Here is an 18,054-nt window from a genome sequence, read left to right as displayed (position 1 = left end):
CTCTAACCATGTATCCAACAACTCCTTCTATACATGATTTAATGTTTGCCTTTCCCATCAGGCTCCACTATCAGTCAGCTCCCAGGTTCCCAAACTGATGTGTGTGTTTAATCATATCCAATGTACTGCAACAAAAAAAATTTCTGAATGCAGAAAATATTTAATCTCAATAACAGTTTCTTGACTGTGGTACAAGCGAGCATGTAGATTTTGCATAGAGATTTGGGAGGATGTTATACTTTGATAGCGAACAGTTTTAGCTTTATGTAGGAATACTTCCCTTTTTTAAGTTCACACTTAGTTCGGGAAATCACTTCTCAGATTAATAAACAGTTGGCTCAGAACTTCACACAGCACCGCTGTAGACAGACAGGCACACGGCCCCTCCCTCCACTAGAAGCTGAACACATGAACAGCAGTGGATATTCAGAAAACTAAACAACATTTTATGATGAATTTGGAAGTCACTAAAGCTCCCATTTTAACAACTTTAAAGCAGCTATCATAAATATTGATCTAGTAAACAAACACATTAATGTTAGCTGTTAAATTATTAGCTATTACTCAAAGCCAACATTAACTGTCAACTAAATTAGCATTAAAAGTTAGCAGCTATGGCTAATAATAAAACAATATTTTTGTGGAATTTGTCTTGATTTTTTTGTGTCATTTATTTCCCTTATGACATTAAAAACAGCACACAACACACTGAGTATCAGTATCGAGCTTAAAATTCTAGCATTGTTACAAAATTCAAGCTTATTTAAAGCATTGCAGATCAGCTCATTTCAATGCATTTCCACATCACCCAATACGCTTCTATGTGTATTTGAAACTTCAATACAGAGCATGACATTTAAGCTTCTCTACCTTGCTTACAGTTGCTGGATGTCTGAAAGCCGCTTTGCAACCCCTCGAATGAAAAAACTGATACTGTTTTTATGTTTTAAATACATTTGTTGTTTTCTCTTCTGATTCATCCTCTAGACCAGAGGTAGGCAATCAAGTTTCCCAAGGGGACACATGAGAAACTGGGACTGTTGTGGAGGGCCGCATCAATAAGCTTTGAAGGAGTTAAAATTAATATTGCGCATAACTAAGTTCAGCTCATTGATGCGGCACTCCACAACCCGTGCTTTAGACTTTTCAATATTGTATTGAGTGGCTGAGGACACATCAAGGTTACACACCCCAACACAAAGTAAGAAAGTTATATGTGGAATAATAAATGGGTTTCGGTTGATTAGATTCCAATTTGGAACTGACGTGATTTCAGTACTACTATAATTAAGCTTCTCTCAAACTCAAAATTGTTTTAACCATTACCATCTATAGCTCGGTCATATTTCCACATTTTGTTTAACTCTTTACTTAATCTAAATTCAGACATGTCTTACTTTGAAAATCTCTTTGTATTTCCTAAAAAAGGTAAGATGGAAATGGTTCTGACATAGATATGACACATCACTACCCATTGACAAGCCTGCTTACCTCACAGATGTAGCATAACGGCGACAATAAATACGGTCTTCAGTCTGCCAGTTCACAGAACTTGTATCATTTAGAAATTATTGGAGGTCGATGGAAAAATTGTTTGATTCACTGTTGCATTTTATCAAAACTATTAAATGATTCAGCATTCAGTCAATGTTTTAAGTGACTGAATGCTGAAGAAAACCAGTGCTTGCATGTATGTTGGCAGCCTCTGTAGTATCTTTTACAACTCTCACCCAACCCTGACGCAGTTCTCTCTTCGTCTGAAGATGAGTTAGGCAATACTAAGCGAAATTTAAGATGTAGGGAGAATAAAACGAAAGAGAGAGAGAGAGAGAGAGAGAGAGAGAGAGAGAGAGAAGAGAAAGGGACAGAGAAATGCTGAGGAAGGCTTTCCCTCTCCATCTTTCTTTCCCAGAGAACTGGTCAGGTGCCAACATCAATGTACTTTACTGTATGGCTGGGTGGGCACAGAGAGTGCTGGTCCATCATGCGTGGTGTAATGTCGCTCTGTCCTTGCCCCCATTCTTTACTCTGCCAAGCTAATAATGATGACAATGAGAGAACGAAGGGAACACTTAGGAACTTGGCTCAGCTGCTCGCAGCACAGAGGAATGAAGCAGACTTTGCCAGTGTGACAGTGGAGGATGTGTCAGCAGGACACAAGGAAGACAAAAGTTTGGCAAAGCAAGACGTTTAAGGCCGTATTTCCCCCCATTACCTACCTTGTCGTTGTTGTAGTAGGTCAAACTCTCACCATCAAATCTCACCCACCTCCTCTGAAAAACACATTTTCTGCACACAAAAAAAGAGAAGCAGAAATGTGTTTGATACACTCACAAAGTAATTAACCAAAAAAAGAAATCAAGCGAAATCCCCAAATCTCAGGACAGCGAGTCAGTGATCCGCTCTGTACAGGTACTCATATTTCATCAAGAGTGTCATTGTTTCATTAATGTCAAGAGTTGTTTCAACAGCTGTCAATTAGCATAATCAAAACAAATGGCCACTTCCAATTTGAATATTCAACAGCCCAAGGGCAGTTTGCCAAAGTTATGCTAATCAGGTGAGGAAGGAGAATATAAAAAGGAAGCAAATGACTGATAGCTGTGGCTTCAAGCAACAGTGGAACGTGCAGCACCGAGGGAGACACGGGGAAAAGAAAATGTAGTTTTTGACAGGAAAGCTGAACGAACTGAAATAAGACATATCGTGCATCTCAATGCTACGAAGTTATCTCCCATCTTCTTTTTTCTTTCCTTTCGATAGTGCCTTGCATTAAAGATAGATCTGCTTCTGTATCCAATACCATTTATCAGTTTTAAGCAATCATCCGAGATAGAAGACACACGGGGAAGCAGAGAGTGCAAAATTTATTAGAGAACAGTTTTCTGGCCATTTGAGATGCATGTTGGGATTCAGAGGTGTAAAAAAACAGTATATACACTAAACCTGCACTGATCTTAAGAGGATATAAATATCCTCCAGGCAGAGTGGAGCTGCAGAAAAATTGACCTTCATGCATGTAGAGCTACCTCTAAATACTAGTATGAAGCAGTGTAACCTACCCTTGAGGTGACAGCTTGTCCAGCCAACCCACTTTGAGCACCTGCCGTTTGGGGACTCCATAGAAGCATGCATATGGAGAAATATCAGGCAGTCCACTTTTCTCTGCAGCCCCCACAGAGTCTGCAGCTTGTGAGTAGAGGTCACAATTCACCATGATCAAGGATTTATTATTAGAGCCGGAGGCAGCTGGACCGACAGCAGCAGCGGGGTCAGGGGTCTTGGAAAAACTTTGGTCCACACATGCCTGCGGCAAAACGGCAGCACACTCGTCCACTGTGGAGTAGTCGTCCCCGTAAGGGTCTGGAATAGCTGGAGCTGGTGGAGACATTTTTCCTTTGGACTCTTTCTTCAGTGGTGTCTTTTTTCTGCACAGAGGACATCAATAGTTAGATGGCATTAGCAGTTAATCAGGAATTACCTTGTGTATGCATCACATGTTAAGAGAAAAATGCTGATTTGCTAAAAGGACCCAATTGTGCTTATTTCCAGGTTTCAGTTCAGTTCAGTTTTATTTATGGTCAAATCACAATGACACCTGCCTCAAGGTGCTTTATATTTTATGGTAAAGACTCTACAATAATACAAAGAAAAGTCCAACAATCAGATAACTGTCTGTGAGCAAGCACAGGCGACCGTGGGAAGGAAAAACTCTCCTTTAACATGATGAAACCTTCAGCAGAACCAGGCTTAGGAAGGGGCGGCCATCCGCGATGAATGGTTGCCTCTATTAGAGTAGCTTTTCATGATCTACAGCTTAAAATAATTTTGAATTATATTATTCTGAGGCCTTGGTGCAGCCATTGTTCAGCTACTTTTTGTTAAGCCTTCACTTTCTCCTGATTGGCTCATCTACTAAAACCAAGTTTGGAATAGAGGGTGGGCGGGGCTTCTTAATCTGAGAACAATGTGACTGACATGACATTTTTGGAATACCCTTATTTCATTGACATCAAAAATGTTGTTTTGAAGCAGATTTTGACAGGAATTACTAACTTGTTAATTATTTGCTTATGTCATTCAGCTAACTGATTCTTAAACTGTTTGAATCAGCATAAGAAACAGAAAAAACCATACAGCACAAAAGTAAGCTAGGCTAATTGCCTCCTGAAGTATTTATATTTATCTATGTAGACTGTACGAGTTCCTCGGTTCTGTCGTCACTAAAGAGACGGCTGCCTTCACTTACACACAATCAAGTAGTGAGCAGTTTCATGTGGGAACTGTTTCCTTTCTATTGAACCGACCGTGTCACTGGGCAGAGGGAAGCGTGCACTGAAGTGTGACAAGAGGCACGTGTTTCTAGCAGGAGTACTGGAATAATGGTGTTCTCCGGAACTGAGCTGCAAAGTTAGCTAGGCTGCATGCTTCGTTTGCTTGGTGAATGTAGCTTGGCTATAAAGAAAATGGTTCCTACATGAAATTGCTTTCTGTAAACACTGCTGCAGTAAAACCTGGGAGGGGCACTTTCACCAGCACAAGGCAAGTGCAATCTGGTTTCATTACATTCAGGAGAAGAGAGATCTCTGCAGCCAATACCTGCAAACTTAAGGCAGCCTAAATAGGATGGCAGCAAGAAGGAAAAGAAGAAGAAAGAAATTGATATTTCGGTGTTCTGCCTCTTTAAGAAGGCCCATTCTCACAAATCTGAGGAAGGACATATATATTAAATATTTCTAGTGTAGCTAATCACAATAGTTATTTTTTCTCATGCAAAGTGGCCACATACTGTTATCAGCACTTTACATGCCATTATACAACAAAATCTGCAGTGTATGAATCCCAGTCTTCATTCAAATATCTGGATTTCTTTGTGTGTATATCCAGAGTGGGCTGGAGCAGCATTACGTGAGCATACTATACCTCTGTTTCCTCCGTTTTATCTTGTCCTTTAAACCCTTGTGGGGCTCTTCTTTAGCACCTTGGTCCTAGAGAACACAGCAGAGATTAGCATCAGATGAAAAGGAGGTGTCCATCTTTCAGTCAGACACAGTTATTGTCTCGGTGCACTAAACTATGTTAACTTTAGCAGCGAGGTGACATTTCTATTAACCTCAGGGGGCAAGCTGAAACGAGCACATTTTACACTCTGTGTGTCTACAGTGACAGCATTAACACTGAGAGGGAAGTTGAGTGTGCGGACTGCAGCCGAAACACCGAAGATAGCGTCGAAGATCTGAGAAATGTCTGTTCCTCTTTGGCGAGCTGCTACTCACTGTCCAGTAGTGGGAGTGTACGCTGTCTTACCGGAGCACTTTTGGGGGTGTTGAACAGGAATATTTCACCGTAGGGAGCAATAGGCGTCAGGGTTCTTTGAAGTGGAGCTAAAAAGGACACAGAGACAACACGATGGTGGTTTGTCACGGTACTGACACTTGCAAAACACAGTGTGAAAGCCTAAACGTGGTGCTTGAAAGTAGAAAGCTTAACTGGATTGTTCCAGTTCAATTTTTAATCACTCAGATGTTATAGTGTCCTTTGATTAGACCAGGGCTGCCCAATCCCGGTCCTCGAGAGCTACCGTCCTGCAGCTTTTAGATGCATCCCTACTCCAACACAGCTGAATCAAATGGTTTGATTACCTCTTCAGCATGCCATCGTGTTTGGCAAAGGCCTGATAACAAGCCATTCATTTGATTCAGCTGTGTTGGAGTAGGGATGCATCTAAAAGCTGCAGGATAGTAGCTCTCGAGGACTGGGATTGGGCAGCCCTGGATTAGACTAACTCACTGATCTGAGCAAACGTGTCAACGATTGATCCGTGCAAGCAAATACACCAATTAAATTTCGCTTCAGCATGCCTGTGTTTCTGCCTCGGCCCTCATCCCAACACACAAAATGAAAGTGCGGTCCTCGCTGCCAAGACATTTCTCTGTCTGGGCTCCTGCAGGGACCGTGGTCGGTGGAAGCAAAGATGAAGAAGAAGAGCGTAGAGACTCCGGCCAGACGCTATTAGTCTGGAGACCCCGGGCCACCCTGCGTGGGCTGCTGCCTGTCACTGTGAAAAATGACGCCGCCCTCTCCTGAGGATTGTGAGGGCCAGAAGACGCCACCACAGGGCTGGACACACACACAGACACGGGTGGAGGAGCAGATATACGCGCTGACAGTGGCGTACAAAGATTGAAACACCCTCGGACATGTAAAGACGCCTCGAGACAAACACAGACATTAAAAGGATCTACAGCCATATACGTAGACACTCGCACTCCTACGGACATGAATGTACTACTTTTGAAATCCTTACAGACACACACTTCCAAACAATGCAGCCCATTACCGAAGTACACAGAGGGCACGGTAAGCTTTATGAAGAGGTCAATTTACTTGATGACAGAATCCACTCCAACAAAGTCGCCTTCTCCACAGAGAGGCTTGGTGCGCAGATAGCGACCATCAATCATCATCCATCAGCCGACCTTCAGGCCACTCATGGGTCTCTCAGAGGGCCGTCAGATGCCGCTGTATTCAATTCCTGTCTGATTCCCTCTACTCTTCCCTCGCTGGATCGGTTGCCAGCTTCTGCATTTGTTTCTCTGCTTCTTTATCTGCTCATGAGCAGACTGTCAAGTCGCAATCTGGGAAACGATTTAGATGCAACCAACAGCTTGGTGTTAGCGTGGAGATTATTTTGTTTCTCCTGTCTTTACGTTGGGGTGTTATGGGTTACTTTGTTATTACTTGTTTGTGACACCTCATTGCTGAGCAGGGAGGACACGGAACTGAAACGGCATGAATTCAAATTAGTCACCAAACAGTTTATTTGGTGCACTGCTTCCCTAAAGTTAGCAGTGTTTAAAGCATGAAACTCTACAGCACTGCTTTACTAGCTAACATTTAAATCTTTTTTTTTTACTGTAAAAGTTTATTTCTAATTCTGTACAAGAAAAGATTAATTTACAAAGTAATCTACAATAAGATTAACTAGAGAGGCCTTTATTTAGTGCCGTTTAGAAAATGTTAGCATGCTAACAAGCTAACAATATTAGCTAACCTTATTAGCTAGAGTTACTTCAGCTGTTCAACTGCGTGCTAAACAGCTAACTACAGTGAAGCAAGGTGATTTACACTACTTTGAAGGTGGGAATCTAGTGTTGCGCTGTACCATATCATATCATTCACAATAATACCAATGTAAATTTAAATAAAATAGCAATATTTTTGCGATGCATTTACATTGCATTTACATTACGTAGTGTGGGCATTTATGAGAAAAGCGTGGGTGTGTCTGCCTCCAAAAATATACAGAGGAAGCTACTTGAATATCTTCCCAGTGTTGCCAACTTAGCGACTTTGTCGCTATATTTAGCGAGTTTTCAGACCCCTTGTCGCTAAAAAAAGACGTGAAAGCCCGTATCGCTTTTACTCTCAACAAGCAGCGGGTGCTGTAACCCAGTCAGTTCTTCTTTTACTCTTTTACTCTTGTCGTGGCCTTTTACGTTCCAAACACCAAAAAAGTCCAAGAAAAGGCCGTGGGTGGCAACGGGAGGTTTGTTTTAGAACGTTTGTTCTTAAAACTTAAAATTAAACTAAAGTTAACTTAATTTGCTTTAACAACTACAAAAGTGGTCAAAAAATCATTTTCTAACCCTCCCGTCTTCCCATCTGACATTTGGCAAACAAAAAACAAAAAACCTCTTTACCACACCCATCCAGGGTGCTCTTAATCTCTTGATTAATTGGAGGGTCCATAAGCTAATAAACCAATCACTTTCCAAAAGCTTCTCCAATAAAATTAATTACAAATTTACATAACAAAACTAGGTCAGTATATTCTTACACCTTTAAAGAAAAAACAAAAATGAATACAAATTGCATTTTATAAACATTCAACAAAAATAGCCACAACAACTCTTATGCTGTTTTGTGGATCACAAGGTTTAAAACTACGTATAAACACACACACACACACAAAGTAACTCCACCAGAGTGCCAATTTCGGGTCACTTTTGCCGGTCCAAGCCCGGGTAAAAGAGCAGGGTTGGAATTGTGACAAAAAAAAAAACAATAATTGCTAAAAGAAATTTAATTTGTAGTTCTAAATAAACTCTAAATGCATTAAGGACGTTTTTTACTCACTTTATGTCTCTTCCACGATGTTATTTCTCTCTCCAACAACATAGGTTATAATTAGATTAGCATGACCAATTATGCAAATTAGGCGATGACGTCATTTAGCGACTTCTAGCGACTTTTAGGACAACTAATAGCGATTTTCCTTACTGAGGAGTTGGCAACACTGTATCTTACGACAAAGCACAATACTCTTCAAAATATGAAAGAAAACCGCTTTTGCTTTGAAACAACTAACACGTTTCACCACTTGAGGTAAAGGCACACAGTCGAGTAAATCCGGGCTGTGAAGGAGGAGATACTGGTGATGCAGCTGATGTGCGACCCAAATGTAATCCAATCACATAACCTTGCTAGCTGCACGCCATATGACAGAAAGCGCAAATGGTCTTTAAGCAGCTGGTCAAAAAACTTGACCCAAGGCTCAACATCCCAGGCAGAAAACATATTTATGTTTCATTATGTGAAAATGTTGTGCAGCTGCTAATGAATTACTATGCCAACTTACTTTAGATATTCTTACACTAAATTAAAATCTGCCTAGGCTGCTTTTGTGCTTATGTCTAACTTATGCTGGGTCATTACCACTGGTTTTTTTGTTTGTTTTTTTTCAGATCTACCATTTATCAGCTCAAACATCCAACGACATGAATGCTTTAAAAGCATCAACATCAGCTCTTCTCTGACAGCATGGTGGGAGTTTCTAAAATTGATGGAGTCTTCATTAATCCCATGCAAACGTACACCTATCTGGAACAACCCTGACATATTACAAAACAATGATATGATAAACTTTTCAGATTGGAGTGGTAAAGGAATCAAATATTTAGAACATATACTAGAAGGAACAGAATTTATTTCATTTGACGGACTAGTTACACAATATGGGATCAACAACAAAAGATTTTTAGAATATCAACAAATTAAATCCATAGTAAAAAAGAAATTTAAACCGGGTCAAGTTGAACTACAAACACCACCAAGTGTGGTTCAATTTCTTACTCTTAAAACCCCCAAATTACTATCCAAAATATACAGAATGTTTTCTAAAACAGGGTCATTACCACTGTACTATAACGTTGCTGCTGTTGGCACCTTGTTTCAATAGGTTTAAAACGTCAAATTAAGAAGTGTGCCATCATTGACAGGAGCTTGATGGAAAAGGATGAAAAATCTCCTTTATTTACTTACACTTAGAAGTAAATACCACTGTTATTCTGAGTTTTCTTGAACTATAAGCTTGAGGCTATATCACCCATGTTCACTCGAGGGTTTACAGAGAATAGTCCAAAATAGAGAAAGTATCTAGTGCCTTGTTAGGGGAAGGTAAGTTAAGAACAGTCAGACTGCTTCAAGCCAACAGAAAGGCAACAGTAACTTAAACTCCTGAGTATTGCTGCTGATTGGAGGGTACCCATCTTCCAATGGCTGTTTCCAGTAGCATTACACGCTATGTCTCAAAGTTCAAATCATCTCTTGACAGTGACCATCACTCAATCAGTGAGTGGAGGCCATTTGAGAACAGCCAGTTCTCAATCCAATAGAGCACCTTTGGGATGTGGTGGAACGGGATATTCCCATCATGGATGTGTAGCTGACAAATCTGTGGCAACTGTGTGACACTATCAGGGTAGCATGAACCAAAATCTCAGAGAAATGTTTTTAGCACCCTGTTGAGTCTGTGCCACAAAGCAGGTTCTGGAGGCAAATGGATGCATATACATGTCCAGCACTTACAGTAGTGCATCAATGTGGCCACTGTTTCAGTACAGGGTATTAACCTTTGTAGTTTTGGTTGTTTATCTAGCAGGTCAGCTGTTTCCCTGTTTGACTTGTTATAAATGACAAATACACATAAATAATACAGGTTTTCTGGATGAATTAAAACTACACATTCTTAAATTATATATTTAGGAAAAACTACATGAAAATTCTCATATTAAATTTATGGAAAAAACTCCTAAATTTAATTTAAAGTAAAACGCAATAATACTAGTTTTACTTTAATGAAATGTGGCTTCCACTTGCTGAAACTGAGAAATTGTGGCTTTCGAAATGCATATTTTAATTTTGAGAATCAGCTTGTAAATTGCATGATTCATTTCCTCTTCTGCTGCAGTGCAAGACGGTTTAACTGTGTTTATAAGTAAAGATTTTAATTTAAAGGACAGCATTTTGCAGGTGTCACAACGTAGCTTTTAATTACACTTCAAGACATTGTTCTCATTTACGGTTGAACACACAGAAACTGCAGTCTTCATATTGCGAGTCAGCAGGTTCACACTGTGACAGCCCAATCTCACAGTTTTGTACAAAGGAAAATTCATACACTCTTCTGTTAGTGCCACAAATCCCAAACACGGATTCTCAGTAAACAGGAACTTTTCATCCTCTGCGAAAAGCTGGCGTGTCTTATCCCACCCCCAGAGTTTGGCCTCGTTCCCTCCCTCCCCTCCCAGCCCTAAGAAGTGGTTTACAGACCGCCACTCATCCTCTGAGACCTCTGCTAGACAGCCTAGTGTTTACCAGGATTTCTGCAGGCTGGAGTGTGGCGTTATGTATTTAACAAATTCTGTATGATTCTTTATCTTTCAGCTAGCAAAGCCTAATGTACTGATCCTTCGAGAGCACGATCTCACATTTGGTCTGCCTGATACAACTGATGCAGTTTGTGCAGAGTGTTTTTGGAAACCTTCAGTGCAACAATGGTGTCACACTTGGAGAGCCCCTCTCTACTTAGAATAACAATTTGACTTTTGACACTCTCTGCTCTGATGCTGTTGTCCCACCATCACACTGGTGAGCAATCCTCTGGTGTAAACTTAAGTCACAGCCTGCAAGTTAATTTCCTTGAACAAGCCTTTAATGAGATCAAACCCAGCTGACTGTCGTCCTCAAGCTGATTCAGTACAGCTCAAAGGAGGCTGCATAATGAACAACGCACCTTTGCTCAAACTTGATAGCTGACTTAGAAATAGCAGCTAGTGTGCATACTCATCTTCATTTTACACATCAAGCTTTCTTGTGTGCATTTTTTTAATCGTCAGCATCTCTGATAAGTTACATAAAAATTTCATAGATTTCCATTCATGCATTACACCAGTTGTACATCAGCAAATTAGCATTTAAACTGCATCACGGTAAGCATGCTAACTGTTCGAAGCAGATGTGATTTTATCTGCAGCATCAGTGTATTACAAGCATGCTTTTATCTGCTATCGTCTGATGAGTACAGTTAGTCGTGTTTACGTCTGGTCAAGCTACTGCATTATGCTTTTAATCTGATAAGGGCGATTGCTTTGGTTTGTCTGCGCGACCAGAGCATTACCAACACGGCGACGGTCACCAGCATCGCTAATCTAATGTGAAGGTAAATAAAGCAAAAAAACCTCTCGGCATCACTGAATCAACACAGATCCCGATGAAAACTCAGAGGATATGTGTTAGTCTGCTTCTTTCTTGCCAATTTGCTCGGAAAATAAACTTAAAGTATCGTTTTACACAAAGACAGAGTGCCTCAGTAGTTTTCTATAGTTACACATGAACCACACAGCATCTAGTTTTCCTGAATTTTGTTCTTTGTACTTCTACCTGCCCAACTGAAGAACACCTGTCAGCTCAGCCATCAGAGCCACGCAGCGCTTCCTTTTTTCTTCTATTTTTTTGCCAGCACAGAATAACTCACGCCTACTCGCCACAATACAAACTCAGCACTTCAAGTAATCACTTCAAATGAAAAGCCCTCGCATCCAAGTGAATGTGTGTGCCAACTTTAAAGAAGTTCCATCAAGGCGTTCAAGAGATATATACGCTGAAGCGAAGGCGATGAAAAAACAAAAAAGACGACTAAACGGAGTTGTCTTTGTACCATAAGACACTGAGGATTATTTATTTATCAATCACCATCAAAATGAAACAAGTGCAGTAGTTTGACACCAAGGTTATTAAAGTTAGCTAAAACTAATTCAAGTGTTGAAACAAAAAATAATAATAAAAAAGCGTAAAGAGTAAAAAGAGTACGTCCTTAGTTTTAGTATTTGGTCAACACAGCAAGATCAACACATGATTTCTGCTGTGACATTCAGATGGTAGTATCAGAATTTGGTGTAAACCACATAAAAGCATCAATCCATCCTGCCTTGTATCAGCAGCTCAGGCAGCTGGTGGTGTAATGTTGTGCGCGATGTTTTCTTGTCACATTTTCGGCCACTTAGTACCAAATGAGCATCATTTAAACCCCAACCTGAGTATTGTTGCTGACCATGTCCATCCTTTTATGACTACAGTGAACCCATCTTCTGATGACTGTTTCCAGCAGGATAACACACCACGTCACAAAGCTCAGATCATCTCAAACTGGTTTCTTGAACCCAACGATGAGTTCACCATACTCAAATGGCCTCCACAGTCAATGAATTTCGATCCAATAGAGCAACTTTGGGGTGTGGTTGACCAGAAGATTCGCATCCTGATAACTGTGTGACGCTATCATGTCAATATGCACCAAAATCTCCAGCACCTTGGTGAATCTATCCCATCAAAACGTAACTTTTTATGCCTCTATAAGCCAACGATGAGTAACCCTTGAAGCTCTTTTCTGAATTGAGAGATTTCTGATATATTTTAGGCCTTCTTATAGAATAACTTGACTGGGTCAGAAATGAGTGAGGGTGGTCTCTGCCTATGCAGCTATCCTTTGAAAAGCCCAGATGGTCGCCAAACCATGTCTTTATTGATATATACTTATATGTTAAATAGGGCTGCCACGATTAGTCGACTAGTCACGATTACGTCGACGACATATTTAATAGTCGACGCGTCGTTTAAAGCCTTGTAAGATCCTGAAAGACGCAGGAATAAGTAAGTAGGATTTAAGAGTGTAATAACGGACTGAAACAGAAGATGGCAGCACTGCATGTACAAAGATGCCAGCTGCCGTTAAACCCCAAAGAAGAAGAAGCAACTCCGGTATCGTAGCTGTGTCCAAATTCAGGGGCCGCATCCTTCGCAGGGCGCATTTGTAGGCCGATTGTGTTACAGTGACGCGACAAAGTTAGTCCAAATTCTAAGACTTCTGCAAATGCAGCCGACAAATGCGTCCTACTTTTCCCCAGATTTGAAGGATGGGTCGGGCGTATGGCCCAACCTATCCCAGAATTCATAGCACGGCTCAGCCAATTCCAGTTTCCAACAATGGCGGCAGCTACTTAGTTTTAATATTACTCTTATTATTCTTTCTAGGTCACAAAATAAACTTTTAACATATTTTCGGGCGAGAATGTAGCTGTGTAAACCTCAAATATCTGCTCGGTTTATCAAGACACCACATATTTGTAAAAGTGCTCCGACGTTTTCGGAGACGTCTGTTACCCACCAGCTCGATAGCTAGTCGGGGTTCAAGGCTCACTAGAGCCGGCGAGAACAGCAAATCATTTTCAAACCCCCCGCTGTCTTTCGCTACTCAGGTTAAACATATATAAGTCACTTAGATAACTTAAAAATGTTATTGTTTGGCTTTTTTCAGTGTTTTATTTGTTCCTGAGTAAATCGGTTCGGCTGAGATTAAAGTTATAGTTTTGACACAGCTGAATAAACGTCAAACAGAAAACTGATTATCAGAAGTGTGAGATGCTTGAGAATATACTCCGGTGTCCTGTTATATTTTAGATAGCAAGGAGCAGACGGCTGAGTTTATTAAACTCCACTGACACAATCTGCAAAATTCATCAAAAGTTTAATCAACTATCATCTTGTCTTTATTTTTAGTGAGCACATACCTTAAACACTTCAAGCTGTAAGCTAATGACAGTTATATGAGAGCAGATGCTGCTGGTGCAATAAGCTGTATGTTTTACGTCCAATGGATGCACGATTCGATTAGTCGACTAATCGCAAAAATAATCGGTGACTAGTCGACTATTAAAATAATAGTTTGTGGCAGCCCTAGTGTCAAACTCGTCATTAAGGGTGCGAGGTAGGCTGTCTTTTTGGAAAAAGAGTTATGAAGGTGGTCCAACATAGTAGTATCAAGGTGTAACTAATAAAGTGATACTTTTTTTAATTCAAATTAGTGAAGACCCAGAACAGTCTGCTGTGCTGCTGTAGAGCTGATAGAGAAGCACTAGACAGAAAACTGCGTCCTTAATGAGATTTTAAAATTAGAGAGGAGGAGAGAAGGTGTTAATTAAAATTCTGCCAGCCTCCAGTAGCAAGTTTTGATTTAATACAACAATCATTCTGTGAGACTGCACTGCTTGTTTCTCATCTCGGCATAAACTCTTCAAATATGCTTGGGTAAAATGATATGTCAAATAACGCCTTGCTAGGCCTTGCTGTGCAGGGAGTTTTTTACTTGCTAGTCGAGCTCCTCATTTCCCTGCTCTGGGACCGTCTCGGCTCCCTCTCTTCCTCCGTCTCTCTCAGCCTGCTTTGCATCCTTCCCCTGCTCGTTCCTCCCAACCCACTTCACTGTCGTGCCTTTCTCTCAAGTCTCACTCCCTGCCTTGTTCCATACAGAGAAGACGTTGGAAAAACAAGACCGCCAGGAGACTGCTGCGGTAAAGGCACGCGGAACAAGAAAGGAGCGTAAAGGAAATGTCAAAAAACGCGGACAGAAATCTGTTGATTCGCTGCGAGGGGCGATGTTACCATGTGGTCACATATGGTCCCAAAAAGACTGACACGTTCAAGGGTGTTTACCACATATTTGTACAGACTGTCATCATAGAAGAGCATCACATAATCCTGAGAGAGTGCATCTACTTCAGGTGGCGGGGCCGACTAGGTCCAATAAACAGGGCTGGGACGGATTCAAAAACATATTTGTAATGGTTGTACTACAAGTCTGTGTGCTGTTAGCAAACTTGAACAACTTCTAAAAAACTTTGGAGAGCACTGTGACAGAAATATACACCAGGGTCTCGCTGAGGGACAAGATGTGAGAGAGCATATTCCCTGTGAGATCACCTCTTGAAAAGGGGGGTGCCGGCGTTTCCCACGACACCAGCCTCTGAACACCCTCACCCCACCTACGCACTACCCCTCATCTCCTCTCCCTACTTTCATCCGGGCAAACAACAGCACCGCTGCTGCCTCTACTGTGGAATGAAATATTCATGGCAGAGATAAAGCGGATGCAGCTGAAAGACTGTGTGTACCTTTCTGTATGCCGTTTGCACCGGTGGGACCATCGGAGCTGGTTAGGTGTTCAGGGCTGGTTGTTTGCGATGGTGGTGCGCTGAGGAGGAAGAGGGAGAGAGAAAAAAATCAGTGGATTAGAACCAGCATAGCAGCACGTGGGAAAATCTGTGACACCACGTAAAGGCCGTTAGAAAAAGAGATGCGGAAGTCTGAAAGTTAGTTTCACAGTTTAAAAGTACATCAGTGAGAGAGATATTAATGCGCGCGGATTGCAGATTTGAACATGAAATTAGAGGCCTCGGGTTCTCCATCAGTGTAAATCTGAAAACAATGAGAAAAAGATTTGCCTTTGCATTAATTCCTAGCACGGCAGCATGAAAACACATCTCTCCAAGTGTTTTTGCCTTTGTTATTTGTACTTGTTTGATTTGGACCTAAAAACCGCTCCTAAACTTTTGTAAAGTCAAACTTTCTGCTTATATGAATAGTTCAACATTTGGGGGAATTGACTTGAAAATGTACTCCTTGCTGAGCGTAAGAAGATTGAAGTGTACCTCTCGTGGCCATGCAGAGAATATGAAGATACTGCCAAAGACAAAAACTGAAACTAAATAAAATACATAAAGCACACTCCTTTATAAAGATGTTAGCTGTTTCAGGAAATAGTTAAATAAAAACTATGATTACATTCACAGAGTCTGAGTTTAGACACGAAGCGATCCCTAGCAGCAACAGCTAGCTTAGCTACATCCTGTCGATGATTATGCCGAGAAAAGAATTTAAAGAAATGGAAATAGCTAGCTTCACTCTGTACAGATGTTCAAAACCTTCCTATTAACACAAGCAAACCAACAAGTAGTATCTTTTTTGTCACCAACGTAGGGTAAACATAAAGCCTATACCAAAAGCTAACAAGCTACAGCTAGCACAGAGCATCCAACTGCCAATTCGGAGATTTCCTGGCCTTTAAACGATTGAAACAGGTACACGTTGGCTGGGCTCCGTCTCAGTTAGGATCACATTATATTATTATTTATGTTCTTTCAGCTGCATTAATCATCTTATTTACTTTATTCTTTATGTATTCGCTGTTATAAATGGTGACACCAACAAATAAGCAAATAGCTAACACTTCCCCAGCAGTTGGTGAGGCTTTAATTACATATCTGTAACATAAATATTCAAACTACTGCTACCAACTGCTTATCTTACCACAAATGCAGAGTAAACAACAAAGCTAATCGACTACTTATAATCCATTTATATGGTTTTCTTATATGTGTTTTGATTTTTTCCTTCTTTTTTAGAGCCTTTTTTTGCTTATTAATTCTATAATTAACAAAAACATGTTCGTATTGTATCCAACTCATGTGAGCCTATTTCCCAAAATGTCAAACAAACACCAAATGAACTTAACTGCAGTACCTGTCCTGAAGTGGCACCGTGGTTGGATTTGGGATTTCAGGAACAGGCCGGTGCCTGAGTTTGTAGGAGCGACTAAGCCTCTGACCAACAGGAGGATTTAAATTGGGCGGCCTCTCATAAATTGAGTTTTCAACCATTTCACCTTGAAAACCCCCATCGTCACCGGAACAGGCGATGGAGTTCGTGCCATGCAACGGATCTTCTGTAGTAATCTCTCGATCTGGTATTTCAGAAGCGGAGAGGGACTCGCTGCTGCTGTTGGAACATGCGGAAGCAGGCAGGCAGGTCTGTGCAGATTTCTGAATGTTCTTGGGGTTACGTGGGGCTGGTCGAGGCGGGACGAGGTAACTGCTCCTTGGAAGGTTTTCAGCTTTTTCTCCCAGTCCTGCTCCTGGAGGTAAACTCTGACTTGCTTCCAAATCGTGATTGCTCTGTTCCTTTGGTTGCTGACATGATGCCCCCCTCTTTCTATCTTTCAGGAAGATATGTCTTGGGTATGGCACTGGCTCCCTCAAGTTCTTTGCTCCATCCTCTTCACTTTCATCTTCCCCTCCACTCAGCTGCTTGAACCCCAGTGCCTCCAGACTCCGGAGGATGCGTCTACGGTGGCCTGTCGGCAGCACTTTGAGCTCAAGAAGACTCTCTTCTGTCAGGTCCATGCAGTCTTCCAGAGATTTATAACCTCCCTGATGGAAAAACGGGGCATAGTGAGACAAGCGGAGGCTGGAGAGCCACTCCACGATCTCTTTGCTGGGCTCTGGAGCTGCAAACATCATCTTCTAAACCCACGTTTGCCACATTGGGGAGACTTTTAAAAGGTGGAGAAGGCCAGCTTTACTCTGTAGGTAAAAACAAAAAGAGAGAAAAATAAATGACAGGTAAAGCAATCCACAGACAAGACAAGTTCCAAACTCATACAGTATTTAACATATAGAGTTAGGTTCTTTGCGACAAGCTGCAATTTCCCAAACCTATAACGGATTTAACTTACAGAGAATTTTTTAAGTGTTCAGTTTGATGGTGTTAAACAATTCTGGCTATGGAAACGTGACCCAGTTTAAGAAAGAGATCAATATTTTGAAAGATACTAGCACTCACTTCTTATTGAGAATTAGATTAAAAGATCAATAAGGTCAGGCAATTTTGCAACCGGAAATTAAATATTTGCGAAGACACGCGCGTCTGCTCTGCACAGAGAAATGATTTTCAATCGCCATTTACAGAAAATAGTGCAAGATCACATGTAATATGCACCAATCTAACTATCAGTTCCTTTAACTTCGCGCTTTCAGTTGTGCTTTATAGTTATTTACCAAGGTGAATTTTCAAAGACGGAGACGGCTAAAACTGCGAAAT

At 41.1% G+C, this 18,054-nt stretch overlaps 1 protein-coding gene across 7 annotated transcripts in view; it reads right to left on the bottom strand.

Annotated features, from left to right (window-relative positions):
* Positions 1 to 18,054, bottom strand: part of arap2 (ArfGAP with RhoGAP domain, ankyrin repeat and PH domain 2) — a 176,490-nt gene that overhangs the window by 152,572 nt on the left and 5,864 nt on the right. For all 7 annotated transcript variants that reach the window (XM_082526030.1, XM_082526031.1, XM_082526028.1 and 4 more), the window contains exons 2-7: positions 16,699 to 17,537; positions 15,291 to 15,370; positions 5,308 to 5,384; positions 4,924 to 4,988; positions 3,063 to 3,428; positions 2,220 to 2,289 (exon numbers count right to left, since the gene is read on the bottom strand). In XM_082526030.1, coding sequence (XP_082382156.1) covers positions 2,220 to 2,289; positions 3,063 to 3,428; positions 4,924 to 4,988; positions 5,308 to 5,384; positions 15,291 to 15,370; positions 16,699 to 17,474 — 1,434 coding nt within the window. In that variant the 5' untranslated portion in view covers positions 17,475 to 17,537. The remainder of the gene's footprint in view (positions 1 to 2,219; positions 2,290 to 3,062; positions 3,429 to 4,923; positions 4,989 to 5,307; positions 5,385 to 15,290; positions 15,371 to 16,698; positions 17,538 to 18,054) is intronic.

This window comes from Aulonocara stuartgranti (assembly GCF_965226115.1).
Source record: "Aulonocara stuartgranti genome assembly, chromosome: 3".
Classification (NCBI taxonomy): domain Eukaryota; kingdom Metazoa; phylum Chordata; class Actinopteri; order Cichliformes; family Cichlidae; genus Aulonocara; species Aulonocara stuartgranti.
The sequence above is the reverse complement of the archived record's forward strand: the minus strand, read 5'-3'. Positions and strand labels throughout refer to the sequence as shown.